Genomic DNA, 17,171 nt, shown 5'->3' with positions numbered 1-17,171 from the left:
TGGCCTATACGTCAGTGCTGCGCAGCTTTGTTCCTCCTTTCTCTCGTCCTGAAGATGGCGGCAGGGGTGAGTTAGAAAACCATTACACCCCTTATTTTTGTACATCTCCATCCTCAATCGTGCTTAAATCACTCCAATCCTTATATCTTTAAACCTTCTTGCCATACCGCTATGTTTTACAAGCTCTTTTAAAGTTTTTAAAGTGGTTATTTATTTTGTAAATACTCCCCACACCCCTTTAAAAGGTGGTTGGAGTGCGGAAAGGCTGGAGCACAGCGTAGCGCTCCGTTGTGCCACGTTTCTCAATTCGATTTGCATGGTTATTTCCTTTTCGTTCTTCTTTTTTATTTTTTTTTATCATTTTGCAGATGCCATAATGACATGATAAGCTTAGCTGTACTTTTATTTAATGAAAGTGAAGTGCAGTTGTTGGCCGATAGGTTGATGTGGCAATAAAAGGTGGGACAGAAACATACAGAGTTGGGTAGATGCAGTCATTGGAATTGTCAGTAAGATAAAGTAATAAAATATTCTCCGTTTTGGTTGACTGGCGTAATTTCAAACATTTAGATAACATCAAGAGGATTAAAAAAAAAAAAAGCGTAACAGCACATTGTGCTCCAAATACATACATGTGGTATGGCAACCTCAACCAGCCTTTTGATTCTGCTAAATCTGCCTTTATTGAAATACATTTCCAACGTTGTCAGTCTGTGAGCTTATTTAGTGATTGGAATTCTCTGTCAGCGGTGTCTACCACTGGGAAAGTGCTGTGTATTATACTTTGTGTTAAACGTAACACTACTCCCTATGACTGTGTTAGCACAGAGTTTCTGCTCTGGTGAGAGGAGAAAGGCAAAACAAGCAGCATCAGTTACAGTGACATGAAATGATATCTCTTTCTGCAGACTCTCTACACATACCCAGAGAACTGGAGGGCCTTTAAGGCTCAGATTGCTGCCCAGTACAGTGGGGCTCGACTGAAGATTGCGAGCACCCCCCCTGCCTTCAGCTTTGGGCAGACGAACCGATCCCCTGCTTTCCTGAACAACTTTCCATTGGGCAAGGTCAGATTTATCAAGTTCCATTCTCTGCATATATTCTTTACGTTCTTCATGTAGAATAAAGTCGTAAATGGTGGTCTTGTCTCTTTAGGTTCCTGCTTACCAGGGTGATGATGGCTTCTGTCTGTTTGAGAGCAATGCCATTGCTCACTATTGTAAGCAAGGACTGTTTTGGGTTTATTTTGTTGTGATATTGCTGATGTGTTTGACTTTACATAGAAAGTAATTATTAACACCAGTGTATTCTTCTGACAGTGAGCAATGACGCCCTTCGTGGCAGCACTCCCCAGGCCAGTGCCCAGGTGCTGCAGTGGGTCAGTTTTGCTGACTCTGAGATCGTCCCTCCAGCAAGTGCCTGGGTGTTCCCCACCTTGGGTATCATGCAGTTCAACAAACAGGTTAGTTTAGCACTGTTCATTTAAATATGTCAATTGAATGGTTTTTAATGTATCAATGGGTAGTGCCTCTTCATTGTGTTCTTTAAAACGGTATCGTGTCTTGGATATAGGCAACAGAACAGGCGAAGGAAGAGGTGAAACGAGTCCTTGCTGTCCTGAATCAGCACTTAAACACTCACACTTTCCTGGTTGGGGAGAGGGTCAGTCTGGCTGACATAACTGTTGTCTGCTCTTTGCTCTGGCTGTACAAACAGGTGAGTCTGCACTGTATCTCTTGAAAAGCTGTGCTGTAATCAAGTCAAAGGAAGGCAGACGCATACTACTCTGATTTTCAGGTGTGAGCTTCATTAACATAATCGCCAGCCAGACAAAGGGAGACGAAGCATGCTTTAGTGTCTGCTAGCTGGAGGTATTAATCACTTCTCCATCGGGTCTCCCTGCTGAGTTAATGGTTCAGCAATGGAAAAGCACATCAAAACTGCTAGAAAAAAAATTTCTGTCACTGAGGTGGGGTCTTGTGTTCTCTTCGTCATCAATAAGCTTCTTTCTCTGAAGAACTGACAAGATGTCAAGCTGATCTGAACGTTTCCTCTGCATTCACACTGCGCTACATTTCATCACAAATGCTGATTGAAATCCATAGTGATTCTATCACCAAGCATTTTTCCATGATGAAATGAAATCAAAGTGGACAGTCTGTTTTTATAGAATGCAAGTTCTTTACTCCCTGAAAGCTGTATATGGATGTACTCTACGGCAAGCTTCGAGGGGATAAATACACAATTGCACACTTTCACAAGGTAAAACTACTCCCTGAATCCCATCCTAAATAACTTTGGTTTTTTGGGGGGATTCCCCCCCCCCCCGCTTTTCACCCACTTTGGAATGCCCAATTCCCAGTGCGCTTTTAAGTCCTCGTGGTCGCGTAGTGTTTCGCCTCAATCCGGGTGGCGGAGGATGAATCCCAGTTGTCTCCACATCTGAGACCATCAACCCGCGCATCTTATCACGTGGCTTGAGTAGCGTTGCCACGGAGACATAGCGCGTGTGGAGGCTTCACGCCATCCACCGCGGCATCCGCGCTCAACTCACCACATGCCCCACCGAGAACAAACCACATTATAGTGACCACGAGGAGGTTACCCCATGTGACTCTACCCTCCCTAGCAACCGGGCCAGTTTGGTTGCTTAGGAGACCTGGCTGGAGTCACTCAGCACGCCCTGGGATTCGAACTAGCGAACTCCAGGGGTGGTAGCCAGCGTCTTCCTAAATCACTCTTTTACAATTGTTTATACTCATGCGGTGCTCATGTTATTTCGACAAGCTTCATGTGGCAAAGAATCAGAGAGAAAGAGTTACAGTGAGTTGATATGTCTGTCACCACTCCACCATTTTGTATCAGCACGTATATGTCATACCTCCGCCTGAATAGAGTGAGATCTCAGCAAAACATTTGTCAATTGTGACGCCCTCCCCTGCCAAAATAGTTGTTTGGAGTCTGCTAGTGTGATACTGGCTTTACAGAACCACTCTAATCAGACCTTTAAACCCATGGAATTGAAATATTTTTGTAATTAGAAGGGCTGTTTTAAAATTAATTTGAATGGAAAGGCAGCAGCATTTCAACATGTTAATTACAAGCACCAGTAAATAGTTAAATTGGTTATACATTTCTTTTTTCATTTCCAGTTTTCAGATGCTTGGTGGGTGTTTTATGCAACTTAAGCAAGTTGCTTGTTATCCTTGCCAGCTGAATTTTTGTTATGGTTGTTAAAATCATAATTTTAATATTTTTAGGTTCTTGAGCCTTCTTTCCGTCAGCCGTACCCCAATGTCACGCGATGGTTTGTGACCTGTGTCAACCAACCTCAGTTCAAGACTGTTTTGGGAGAGGTCAAGCTCTGTGAGAAAATGGCCCAGTTTGATGGTAAGAATAATTGCTGTATTTTCACTACTCTACTCTTTAACCAAGCATGGTCAAATTAAGGGGTGTGATGAAACAGAGGCGATACAACCAGAACAGATGTGAACCTCATCCGTATCTGTATATCAATGTTTAGGGAACAAAATCAGCTCTGTGATCTGACTGACAGATCAACATAAAAAGAAGTGGTAAATGTCAGACAAAATATTATTACTTTTTTGGTAAAAATACTGAAAGGGACCTCACAGTAGGGGATTTGGAGGAGCTTTTATTGAAATTGAGACAAGTAATTGGAATTTTAGGCAAATATTTGACAGAGGGAACCTGGTTTTTTACGTTCCAGAAAAGATATGTTTGGTTGAGAAACCAATTCTAAATCTAAATGCCTTATTTGAAAAACTGAGGCTGTTCTTGTTAACTTGGTAAACCTTAAAAACAGATAGTTAAATTGCCTGTGCAAAGTGTGTTTTTGGATTGCTTTTATGGCCTCAGGGACTTTTCCTATTGTCTCATTTCAACAATGAGGCTGCCGAAGCCTGTATGGGTCACAAGCGAAATGGACCTGAGCCATTGCATTGTTGTGCATTTCTAAACTGGCACTCATTCATATCCTGGAGTTATTTTAAAGGGTGATGATCCAAACATTAAGATCAGGTGCATAGTAATGGAATCAAGTTCTTTGGGTTAGAGATCGGAGAGCATATAAACAACCTCAATGCCAAAGGCAAAACACAGTAAATATGCCAACAATGGAAGGCAGTATAGTAATGCTCAGATAATATGTCCTATACTTCTGCAAAAAACTGTTCAAAATGTTCAGTTGGAGTGCAGCTCTGAACAGTTCTTGGCATTTGAAAATAATTATAAAATATTAAGAGTTTTACTGGTTCTCAGAATTATTCAGTCTGTTTTTACATTGTGCTAGTGTTTATTTTTGCCATCTAAGCTTTACAGTGAATCTCACTTTCATAAAGTACAAGTCAGTTTGCTTTACCTAAGATTGTCATTTGTCTAGCTAAGAAGTTTTCCGAGATGCAGCCCAAGAAGGAGACTCCTGCCAAAAAGGAGAAGGGAGGTAAGGAAGGAGGCAAGCAGCAGCAACCGCAGCAGCAGGAGAAAAAAGAAAAGAAAAAGGAAGAAAAGAAAGCCACCCCTGCTGAAGAGGAGATGGACGAATGTGAGGCTGCATTGGCGGCTGAGCCAAAAGCCAAGGACCCATTTGCTAACCTTCCAAAGAGGTACTTAAAGCACCTCCACTAATGTGATCGGCCGATACAGATCTGATTGCTGATATTTATTTTTAAAGTGCCCCCTGCCACACGTGTACAAGTTGGATGCCCCACACTGTAAATTGACATACAATTTACATTGTAAAATGCTAATATTTATTTGAATTGAAAACTGTCATGACTAGTTCTGTTCTCACTATCCAAAGATCACTGTGACATACTGGAAACCAGTCAACACCATGAGAGCGTAACACACAGTATAATTATATATATTAGGGATGTGCGCTACGACTAATTTGACTGTCGTTTAAATGGAAGTTTTGTAACCGATTAGTCTAAAGAGAAACCAACCTTCAAAAAAACAGTAAAATAAAAATATTTTTATGCGACCCATTTAAAATACTTAATCTATTCCAAATCCAATGCTAAATTCTACTGAAAAGGGGCATTTATCCGTGACGCGCTCACCTTGAATTATGATCATTGTACATTAAATATAGAACATGACACGCATTCACTGAATCAACATTAGCGAATATTTAACAGACATATTTATTGAAAACAATTGAATGAATAGTGCAGGATCAATGGAACAACCCTAATAGCCTGTTCAAAATGGGTATGACCAAGTTACTTAACATATTAAAACAGTCAGGACATTGTTGAAAATAATTAACAGGTAGGCTAAGCCAAATCTATGAGAGAGAAAAAAATGCGCTTAAAAGTTGCGCCATTGATCTAATATGACAGCTGTTCGGTAAAGAACGTCAACCAATAACAGTTACGATTAAAAAAAAAAAAAAAAAAAAGTAGCCATAGGATAGAAAAAATAGGCCTGTGATGTAGTTTACAATAAACCTAATGTATTCTAAACATGACGTGCACACAGAATAAAATATAGTTTGACATGTTAAGCAGTCGGCACCTTGTTGAATATAGCCTTCTTAATCAGCAGATTAAAAAAATTGCATACCTAGTCTAAAACAGTTATTTTCTAGACTGCTTACTCAAAAGCATACATTTTTTTGATGAGTAAAATTAACACGTCGACATGGTCCGTTGAAAGACGGGACTTGACTCACCTGAGGCAATTATCCTGCACTTGAAAAAGCCTGCTCAGCGGAAAAATAACGTACAAGCATGCACAGATGTAAAGAAGACTCAAATATGAAAACATCCTTAGGGACTTTCAAACATTTGGAAAGCCGTTTCCCACACCACCGAAGTGATTTCATAACTCCTATGCTGAGTTTGCTCTCACTGGAGAGGACATTTTCCTGCGCGCGCCACAAGAGAGAGGGAAGCACGCGTAGCCTGAGGTGAAATTAAACTCTGTATCTGCTCCAGATATCCTTTTTTTTTTATTTTTTTTATTTTTTTTTTATAACATTTGTTTTATTAATTCTATTTAAAATGTGACATTAATATGACTAATTTAAGTGCAGCCTCTGTTAAAAAAAATAAAATATATAAAGCCAAACGTAAATGTGTAAAAATGATCAGTTTAATGGGGGGAAATATTAACCGACTAGTAATTCCAGTGTCGACTAGCAGCATCAGAACCATTTAGTCGACTAGTCTCACACATCCCTTATATATATACACACACACACACACACACACACACACACACACACACACACACACTACAAGCTCCAAAACTGCTGTTTTGAGAAATCATTAGTATCTATGATTTGTTTACCATCTTTGGAGTTTTGTTGCAACACAAATCATGAATTTTTCATGATCAAAGCTGCTGTGCTATTATTGAAGGTTAAAATGTTATTGCTGTTATTAGTGGTATTGTGACAAACAGATATCGCTGTAATTGGGGTTTTCAAAAAGTGAGTCATAAGAGATTGAGGGCTCACATGTTGGAGAGAGTGAGCAGTTTACATGCACACCTGATACTCTAAGTCCCAACAATTAGCCTATTAAGAAAAATCTGACAAAGCAAGGAAACTTTTAACATGAAATTTAAAATAAGTTATTCTCTGCTTTTGGCGTCAAACCGGCAAGAGGCACAACACTTGTGAAAATTGAATAAGCTGGTAAGAATTCCGGGAAAGGTGTTTACATGCAACATGCAAAAATATTAAAGTGTCGATTGTAGGGCTGTCAACTGGGCAGATAAACTAAGTTGGAATTTTCACCTTAAATATTTTCTAAATTTGAATAATAGAATTTTAAAGTCAGCAGATTTTTTTTAAATTGACGTTGTTTCTTTAGTCCACAAGAGGGCGCATTAAATACATAAACCATACAGCACCGTTATATTGCTGCAAATAACATATAAAAAAAAAAATTAAAAGGATTCCATTTTCAACTAATGTGCATTAAATAAAGTTTTAGCCGGTCCATATTTTCAAATGTTAAGTCAAAAGAAAAATGGGGGGGGCGCTTCAATAGACAGTTCACATGGTGTTACACTTAATGATGCCACAGTATACTACCCCTGACTCAAACTTCATAACTGTGAAATACCACATTGTTTTTTATTCATTACAGTGTATGTAGAGTAGCAATATTCCCAGATAGCAGTGGTATTTAGCTGAACTCGGTGGTGAAGTGGCTCAGACTATGAGCCCAGGCAAGGGGCTGTTCAAACAGACGAAACAACAGAATGGAACAGAACACGAGGATCTCGAGACACTTTTCCAAGTTGAACTCCTTTCCTGACAGAGCGTTTAAACAATTTATTGCTTAATATGAGAAATGCTAATTAAGAGCAAGACGCAAAGGCCAAAGACCTCCAACTGTAAGGGGCTGTTCACACCAAACGCTTTTGCAACCATTTGTTTTTGTATGTAAACGCATGCTAGATGAATGTCTTTGTTTCGCTTTGTTTTTGTTCAGTGTCTTGTGCAGGAGCGCTGTTTTTTTAGATGCTGTCTAATTAAAAAAATTTAAACATCTCGAGACACCTGATTTCTGTTAAACTGTATTTGTTGCACTGTATAGCCTTTTTTAGCGCAAGAATGCAAATAGGATATTCAAATTTTAAATTGACAGCCCTAGTCGATTGGTTTGTTCTTGGGCCGTTTATGACCTTACACTGATTAAAAAAAAGCTGTTTAATGCGTTTACATGACCACACACATCGGTTTATTAAGAATAATCAGTGTAGTAAACGTTCACTTAAATGCACTCCTTGACACTAAGATTGTGCACAATTGCATCTCTGTGACTCCACACACTGTCTGACCGTAACTTATACTCAAAATTGTATTCACATATTTCTTTGTTTAATTTGTTTTTACATCCATTTGCAGTATCTTTGTCCTCTCCATCTCTAACTGAACATCAAGTGACTTATTCTTCTGAATTACAACATGTCCGAAAGTGCAAATTTGTGAATGCACAGAATTGCCAATAATTCACCCTCCACTACCTGCACTGTCATGCTTCGAGGGCTGAATAAGTGCTTATTCATTAGAGTAGCAGTATGTGATTTTGTGCCTGTTGCAATTAAAAGAATGGCCCTGAATCCTAGGCATGCACAGATTGCAGAGCACAGATTTTAGACGAAGATCGGCCGCTCGATCTGTGCATCCCTAAATGTTAGCAAGACTACCCGTAAAGAGATGGTGTGGCAGGACGGAGGGTGGGGCCGGGACGTGATGCTGCCGGCTCCGGTCACTTTATCCCTCTCGGGCTTGATCAGCCTGATTAGGGGCCGGGTGTGCAGCATCATGGCTGGTCTCGCCCTCCTCCCTGCCTCATTCCTCCCTCGTTCTTTCAGGCTGGGGACCCCCCGGCATGACGTACATCCTCCCACAATAATACAATACTAATATTTAAAAAGAGACGGAAAGGCCAACACGGAGCGACAGCGGGAGAGAGAGAGAGAGAGAAAAAAAAAAATGTACACGCCGGTTCTCTGATACACCATAGCTTGGTCCTTGGCCACATCTCCACCTTCTAGTGGATGACAGCTGCACCTCCCCTGGCGGATCGGAGGCAGTCCTCCGGCCCCTGGTGGACGGAACGCCTCGTCGCGTTTTAGTGGCCGGTTGGGGTCACCTTCGCCCCTGGCAGTGGCCCTGACCGCTCCAGGCAGTCGGCTAGGAGCCCCTCCCCTCGTGGTCGGCGGCCATTCCTCTGCTTTCAGGCGGCCAGGCTCCTCTGTCCCCCAGCAGATGGCCGCAGCTGCTCCGATTTCAGTGGATGGTAGTGGCGAGGACTCTACTACGGCGCATCCCTCCTCCCTCCCGGGTTTCGGCACCAGTGTAACAAAGTTCAATGGAAAGGAGGCAGCGAGAACCAGCTTAACAATATAAATAATATTTAATGGTTAACTTAAAACAAAAAGACACAAACACATACAGGGCAGCTACCTGTAGTTGTCTCTCTCTTGAACTGCCGCCTTCGGTTGCCTTTATCCCTCTTGGGCTTGATCAGCCTGATTAGGGGCCGGATGTCACCATCACGGCCCGGCCCGCCCTCCGCCCTGCCACAGACGGATTCTGTTCAGAACACTCATCATAGTGTTTCTCTGTCCTCTTACCTCCAGTTCCTTTGTCATGGATGAGTTTAAGAGGAAGTACTCTAACGAGGACACCCTGACCGTGGCATTGCCTTACTTCTGGGAGCACTTTGATCGTGAGGGATTCTCAATCTGGTATGCAGAGTACCGCTTCCCTGAAGAGCTGACCATGGCCTTCATGAGCTGTAATCTTATCACAGGTACGGTCAGGTCATACTGTCATTAGTCTCTTGTTTGAAGTTTCAAAAGTATTAATCATTAAATGCCTGTAATGTTATATTACTTGGTATTCTTGGTTTATTCAGTTTAATGCAACAACTCGCAAGAGTTGAACAGCTCCTAGTTTGTGGCTTCTACAAGTACTCTCATGCTCTTCTCAGGAATGTTCCAGCGACTCGACAAGCTGCGTAAGAATGCATTTGCCAGCGTCATCCTCTTCGGTGCAAACAACGACAGTTCCATCTCTGGTATCTGGGTCTTCAGAGGCCAGGACCTTGCTTTTACTGTGAGTGATTTACATGTTCCCCCAACCTGTTATGTTCCCTGTTGAAAGTGTATTTTATAGTTTGGCTTTGTGTTAAGCACCTTTATGATGGAACACAAATGCCTTCTTGCTTAAGAAGTTTGTTCCCAAACAGGTAAAATTGTATAGTTTGTTGCTGTAATCGGATAGAGATTTTTTTTCTTCCGATCTGTTGCAGAGTGGTTGAGGTTGAAATTAAACATCAATGAAAAAAATAGTGCAGTGAAGTGCATTTCTCCAAAATGTCATCTGCACTTACAGCTTTTTTAATGGCATTTATAGCTTTATCCATGTTTGCTAGGTCATCTATTTTCTGATACTTGCTGTTCTTCATAGTGTTGGTGTGCTCATCAGTTCTATATCCAGCTAGTTAGTTTAAAATAGTCTGATATGGCTTTTGTTTTAAGAACATTGTAAACTGCATTGACTTGTCTAGATTAACCTTTAAAAACCACCAGACAATTAGGTGTTTTCATTTCAAGGCACATGGAAAAGTTACTGTAAACCACAGTTCCTTAATTCATACAGTATATTGGCACCAAGCATTGAATAAAAGGAACATTATCAACATTGAATTTTAGCCAATTCAGACCAGTAACCAAACATCCATTCCATTTCAACACCGCTGTAATGATCAAACTGAAAATAATGATAATGATAAACGGAGGAGGGTTCCAGTACTCAAAAAAAAAAAAAAAAAAAAAAAAGATGTGAATGTCAAAAGTCTGGGACAGGAGTTGTTTCTACTGGTGAATCAGAACCAGCCTATCACAGAGGCATGTCTTCTATACAAACTTGTAACAAGTTTACATCAAGGATTCATCTAGGATGCACCATACACCAAATTTGATTAGTTTCTTTTGATTTGCTTGATGTTGTCCATTCATAAGTAAAATTGCTTTTTCGCTACCCATTTAAATCAGATACCACTGTTTATAAAAACAGTGTCAAAGCAGGTGTGCTATATATATTTTGATACAGGTAGTTGACGATTCTTGATATAAAGTTGACTATGCAAATAGTTTTTGTTTATACTTACCAGCATGGTGTATCAAAATGTGATTTCATTAGCAACACTTGAACGGGTGTGAAATTATTTGGTGTGGTATAACCAACCCGCCCTAAAATTTGAAGTGAAAGAGAATTGGATGGTACCTAATATTCTGACCCAGTATTACCGGTGTGGAGGTCCGTAAATTAAATTAGATTTAGTTTATTTAAATGCGAAAATGTAAATTGTAAATATTTAAATGCACTTTTTTGTCCCTGTAAAAGCTGAAATTGTATGTTTTTCTAATTTCTCCTTAGTTGAGTGAGGATTGGCAGATCGACTATGAGTCATACGCTTGGCGCAAGTTGGACGTGGACAGCGAGGAGTGCAAAACCATGGTGAAGGAATACTTTGCATGGGAGGGTGATTTCAAACATGTAGGCAAACCTTTGAACCAGGGCAAGATTTTCAAGTGAAAACAGATCTGATCCCCAGTATTTATCAACGTCAATCAATGGACATGAAACCTGTTTGAGAATTCCATGTACAAGTTTGTATGCTGTGGTGGAAGGAAGATTTAAGTTGAGAAAAAATAAAATCTTTTTTTCACAATCCCACTTTGGATGTGTTCTTCTGTTTAAAGGGGTTTTTAAAGGACATTTATCAATTAAGTGATGCTCCTAAATGCATCTTGGCCGTTAGTTCTGGAAGGCTAATGGAAGTTTGCGTCAGTGGGGAAAACCCCCTGCAAGTTTTAGGTGTGGCCTGCTTTTAGGTATAGCTGAAAAGAATGGGTTTCAAATTCATTAATATGTTGTAAATTGTTAACAGTTTGTGATGTTCTGGGAAGCTATCGAGCTTTGGATGAGGTAGAAAGTATAAAATTGGCTTTTCATTAGGTGGTGCTGGCTTTAATTTTCCCACAAGTATTTCACCAAAAAAAAAAAAGTATTTGCTCAAGGATATCCTGGGATCTGAGATTGACAAAGCAATAATGATCAATTTGTCCTTAAATCTGGAAATCATTGCAACTCCAGGATCAAAATGGCGGCTCAGCCATTTAATTAAGGGAATGTTTGATTATTTTAACATATGAAAAAATTTCAAATGTCCACCAGGGGGAGGCAAAGGTCACATCTAATGACTGAAGTTTGCTTTAAGATGTGCCCTAATGTCTTTGAAATGAAGCCTATAGGAAGTGTGTTGTTCATAGATTTATACATTTAAACATTTGATGGCTTTTGTGTGTGTGTGTGTGGTGTCTTGAATGTTTACTTTTCAGGCTGTGTATCAGAAACTAACTTCTGACCCACCCTTAAATTTTCCTGCAAACTACTTAATTTTAACTTTTCATTTAAAGGGCACATGCTAGTCATTCCATTTTGTATTGTAGGAAACAATAGTTAGTAAAAATTAGGGTTGCAGTTATGGTCTTGAAACCATATTAAATTTTTTCCCCCCTGTACCCAGTCCTGGACATTTCGTATAAGAAAGGTAAACAATGAATGTCATTTTTGATACGATCCCATTCTGAACTTCTGCTACCCTTTTTTTTTTAAATCTCAATGTGTGAATTGCATCCTGGCCTGTTACAGTTTTCAGTTGCAGCCTGTTGTGCGCATAGAAGTAACAGGCCTGTTTGACTACATAAGTGTCTATTGCCATAAGGCAGGCTTGATGTTACAAAATTGTCAAATTATTTCAAACAAGTTAACTGCTGGTCTTCAAACCACTTGTGCACAATTATGTTTGAAAAGGAATACTAGCATAGTATAGAAAGAAAATATACTATATATGAACTGTGTATATTTTCTATACACTGTACTGCATGCAATTTGTAAAAAGACATTAGGCATTATTCCATGATAATAGTTTTAAACACTGATACTTTGCCAGAAGACCCCATCATCTTGGATGGACATTTTGCATTTTTTATTTACACTTAAATCCAAGTTTGTGTACAAATGTCTTAACATTTGGCAGTCTAGTCAAATATGAGTCAAGAAAGAGATGGTAAAAATGGTGGCAAATATTACCGGTACTTCCCTGTTCTTTCACCATACTGGAAATGTAAGGTCAAATCAGGCACAATATATGGTATATACATATTCCAAGCAGAAAGCTTAGTTGTATACTGCTCATTTTGTAGTAGGTCATCCTGGTATTCTATACAAAGGGAAAGTTTGTATATTGAGCACAGCATACAAATTATGTACTGCAGCAATAATTAGGGTAGTATGCCATTCTGAATTTATCCACTGTCTTCATCTCATAGGCTCTTTGTTCAAGCATGTTTATCTATTCTTAGTTGCACAGTGATATTGTAGGTTGTCTTGAGCAGTGATGGGAACTTATACATGCTCATCTGCTAATGTCCAAGCACACACTTCTGGTTGCACAGATTATGCCAGGCTGTCATGTCGGTTGACACACCTGAGATAAGACTGTGTAAACGGGAAAATAAGAGCCACACCTTGCCTGGGGGTTAACTGGTAACTTTTTCATTTATTTTGTTTCCAAAAATGAATTGATGTAATATGCTTGAATCTGGTTACTAATCCCCTGCATTTCATATATGAAAGAAGAAAAGAAAACGACTGATCATTATGGGAGAACTAAACTGCTGGTTGGGCTTAGAGTTGATGAATGTACAGAAAATACATTCGGGGAGCAATGCTAAAAACAAGAACTGAAGACTCTACAAATGAATGAATGGTATTAAGTAAAACACTTGGCAAATACCCCTACATTGACAGAGTTGTGCAAAAGATGTGATGTCTGTAGTGCTAAAGAGTTACTTTGATCAAATTCCTTGTGAAAAGTTCTATTGCTCAATGGTGAGCACAGGGTGTGGTCTGGGTTTTGACACTCTTTGAAAGGGATCCACTGACACAACCTTATAACTTCTTTGTGTGAGTGTTATCAGGAATTTGTCACACAGCAATAGCTGATCCAACTGCAGAGCATATTGATTTTACTCACGTGATCTCTCAGACAGAAGCTGCTTTTTGGACCCTCACTGGAATTTTCACATGACATGAAGGCTGCCTGATTTGATCAGTCCCTGGATTTTGACAGTCACAGTTACATCTGTCGCTTTGTTTTAAAGTTAAATATGAACAAGTTGAGTTTTTCTGTAATTTTTTTCTTCAGTATGATGATCAGAGAAACTCACTGATCTTAAAGTTAAGTGTATCATTCAATGCACTACTAAAACAAAACAGAATTGCAAAAATTAATGTTACAGATTTTCAGAACACTTCCCCCCATGCCCCAGATAGTCCTGCCACAATCTTACATCATTGGTTTGGCCAGTGTTGCTTAGTCAGGCCAGTTGGGATGCTCACATAAACTAAATGTTTTGATAGTGGCACAGTATTTACAAGTTTCAGGAAAAAAAAAACAAAAAAAAACAAAAAAAAAAAACCTACAAATGGCTTACTTATACTGCCCTGTAAGTTATAATGCAGTAACTTAAATTGTGTCAAATTTAAGTATGCTCAGAGTCAAGGAAAACAATGCAACATTGTCATGCAGTTCTCACCACAGTTTGGATAATTCTGTCATGTCAGGCTTGACAATGTTTAGATGTTTTGTTTAACAATGTTTCATTCTCTCTCTCTCTCTCTCGCGCTCTCTCCTCACCTATTGATATTTTAGATCCCATAACCCAACCCCACTCCTAAACTTTACCACTTATAAACAACAGAAAACATGTAACAGCCAGGTAAATGTAGTCACAATAATTATATTTACATCACACTATAAAATAGAAATTTGTGAATACCTACCCCTATGCCTAAATCTAACCAATAATATAACCATCCAACAAAATAAGACAAACCAGGCAGATGCAAGTACAGTCACAATCATTTATTTCAACAAATGGAAAAAAAAAAAAAAAAGTCACAATGAAAGTAATCCAAATGACTTGTGCTGCATTCGAAGTCCTCTGAAACAGTCACAAGACATGCGAGAACTAATGACACTGTCCATCACTGACATGAAAGCTATCATAATGCTTGTTAAGGTGCCAATTTTTGAGATTGGGATGTAAGTGTTACTGCAGATGGGCACTTCAGAAACTTCAGGCACCCCCTAGCTCCGATGAAGAGACAACCACATGCCCACCCTAAAGATCAAAATGCTCCCCCAAAGATTGCATCTTAGAACAGGACCTGATGCTAGTTGCTGCATAAAGGCCTACATTTAAAACTGTTTCTCACATAAAGACATCACATACCATCTGAAGATACGGAATACAGCGCACAAACAGCATGGATTATTTTTATGATCATTTTTACAATGCTTTTCTCATTTGTTGCGCTGCAACTCTGACATTCTGAAAAGTCCCTTTTTATCCTTTGACAAACACATCAATGAGCAAATAACCAATAACTAAAGCAATTAAGAAATGATGGCAGAACATCAAAAAAAACCTTCACCTCACACTTCACCTTTAATTTTATTCTGTGTTTACAATCAGTAAATTCAGGGTTTTCAATGCGTTAAGAATGAGTAGAGCAAGAAGGTGGGTGAAAATATTACCTGAGTTGGATAAACAGAGTGTGGAGCTGGAATGTTTGCTAGAAAACTTCTTCCTTTGTATTGGTTCAGATTTTGGAGTTTAAAAGGGTCAAACTAAACCAGCTTCAAGAACAATACTTGTTGTAATGCCAACAGCAACACTCTGCTAGCACTGCCAGCTCCCCCTGAAGTTCCCCTGTGCTTCTTAGCTCTCTTGCTGTTTTTCCCACCCCAACTCTTCCCTTAGCTCCCATCACACAACTCCTTCTGGACTGATTTTATTAGGCTACACTAAGTACATGTGACAGAATGTTATAGTGACTAAAAGGCACCCAGGGTCTGTATTGTACATTCAGTTGAGGTCTGTTCCAAGAGAAGAAAAAAGCTTGGTATGGCTCTGTTAGGTGTCTGCTCCTCACATCTGGAAAGGGTGAATGGTGGCAGCGGTCAGGAAAGCAATGCGCTTTAGAGAGATAGATTGAGCATCAAAACAGAATTACGTGGGTTTATAACATACAGTGGGGTCCAAAAGTTTGAGGCCGCTGGTGAAAATCCTTTTATTTAGCATTCTTTGGTAATTTAGTATAGTACTCATTTTAAATTATATTATCAGCATGACAATTTGATTGAAAAATATAACAAATATTATATTATATACACATACATACATACATACACACACACACACACACACACACACACACAGTGGATATAAAAAGTCTACACACCCCTGTTAAAACAGCAGGTTTTTGTGATGTAAAAAATGAAAAAGATAAATCATATCAGACTTTTTGCACATTTAATGTAAAAATTACAACCTATGCAATGTCACTGAAAACCAAAGTGACACATTTCAGAGAGAGAGAGAGAGAAAAACAAAACAGAATACCTTAACTGCATAAGTGTGCACACCCTTTTATAATAGGGTATGTAGCTGTGTTCAGAATCAACCAATCATCAAGCTCATGTGAAACAGTACACACCTGTCTTCACCTGAAGTGACTCTGATTAACTCCAAATAAATCTCAGCTGTTCTTGTAAGATTTTTCTGACATCTTCTTGGTTGTATGCTACTACAAGAGTCATGGACCAAAAAGAGCTTACAAAGCATCAACGGGATCTCATCGTTGAAAGGTATCGCTCAGGTGAGGGCTACAGAAAAATTTCCAAGGCATTAGATTTACCATGGAACACAGTGAAGACAGTCATCAACAAGTGGAGAAAATATGGCACAACAGTGACATTATCAAGAACAGGACGTCCCTCCAAAATTGATTAGATGACAAAGAGAAAACTGGTCAGGGAGGCTATCAAGAGGCCTACAGCAACATTGTAGGAGTTACAGCTCTTTCTGGCAAGTACTGGTTGCTCCTACATGTGACAACTATTTCCTGTATTCTTCATCTGTCTGGGCTATGGGGCAGGGTGGCAAGACGCAAGCCTTTTCTGACGAAAAAACATCCAAGCCTGGCTAAACTTCACAAAAACCTATATCTAGTCTCCCAAAACCATGTGGAAAGATGTGTTATGGTCTGATGAGACCAAGATTGAACTTTTTGCCCAAAATTATGAAAGGTATGTTTGGCGCAAAAACACAGCACATCAGCAAAAGAACACGATACTCGCGGTGAAGCATGGTGGTGGCAGTATCAAGCTTTGGGGCTGCTTCAGCTGGAACTGGGGCTTTAGTGAAGGTGGAGGGAATCGTGAATAGCTCCACGTACCAGTCAATTTTGGCACAGAACGTTCTGGCGTCTGCTTGAAAGCTGAAAATGAAGAGATCTTTCAGCATGACAGTGATCCAAAGCACGCATCCAAATCAACAAAATAATGTCTTCAGCAAAAAAAGATGGCTGTTTTAGAATGGCCCAGCCAGAGCCCAGACCTGAATCCTATAGAAAATCTGTGGGGGGACCTGAAGAGGGCTGTACACAGGAGATGCCCTTGCAGTTTTACAGATCTGGAACATTTCTGCAAAAAAGAGTGGGAAAATATTCCCAAGTCAAGAGGTGCCAAGCTAATAGACTC

The 17,171-nt window shown here is 39.6% G+C and overlaps 1 protein-coding gene across 1 annotated transcript; it reads left to right on the top strand.

The window, feature by feature from the left end:
• Positions 1-11,233, top strand: LOC127417873 (elongation factor 1-gamma-like). Its single transcript, XM_051658111.1, has 10 exons — positions 1-66; positions 909-1,067; positions 1,156-1,219; positions 1,320-1,462; positions 1,573-1,716; positions 3,261-3,390; positions 4,403-4,625; positions 9,130-9,302; positions 9,483-9,607; positions 10,934-11,233. The coding sequence occupies exons 1-10, from the start codon at positions 55-57 to the stop codon at positions 11,090-11,092; spliced, it is 1,332 nt and encodes a 443-aa protein (XP_051514071.1). The 5' UTR covers positions 1-54; the 3' UTR covers positions 11,093-11,233.
• The last annotated feature ends 5,938 nt before the right edge of the window (positions 11,234-17,171 follow it).

The sequence above is a fragment of the Myxocyprinus asiaticus genome, chromosome 27 (assembly GCF_019703515.2).
Source record: "Myxocyprinus asiaticus isolate MX2 ecotype Aquarium Trade chromosome 27, UBuf_Myxa_2, whole genome shotgun sequence".
NCBI classification, from domain to species: Eukaryota; Metazoa; Chordata; class Actinopteri; order Cypriniformes; family Catostomidae; genus Myxocyprinus; species Myxocyprinus asiaticus.
Note: the sequence above shows the minus strand (reverse complement) of the source record. Positions and strands in the feature narration are given on the sequence as shown.

Coding starts and splice junctions, on each gene's coding strand:
- LOC127417873 (XM_051658111.1), top strand. Junction 1,220..1,319: donor CAATGCCATTGCTCACTATT/GTAAGCAAGGAC, acceptor TTCTTCTGACAG/TGAGCAATGACGCCCTTCGT. Junction 1,717..3,260: donor TGCTCTGGCTGTACAAACAG/GTGAGTCTGCAC, acceptor TAATATTTTTAG/GTTCTTGAGCCTTCTTTCCG.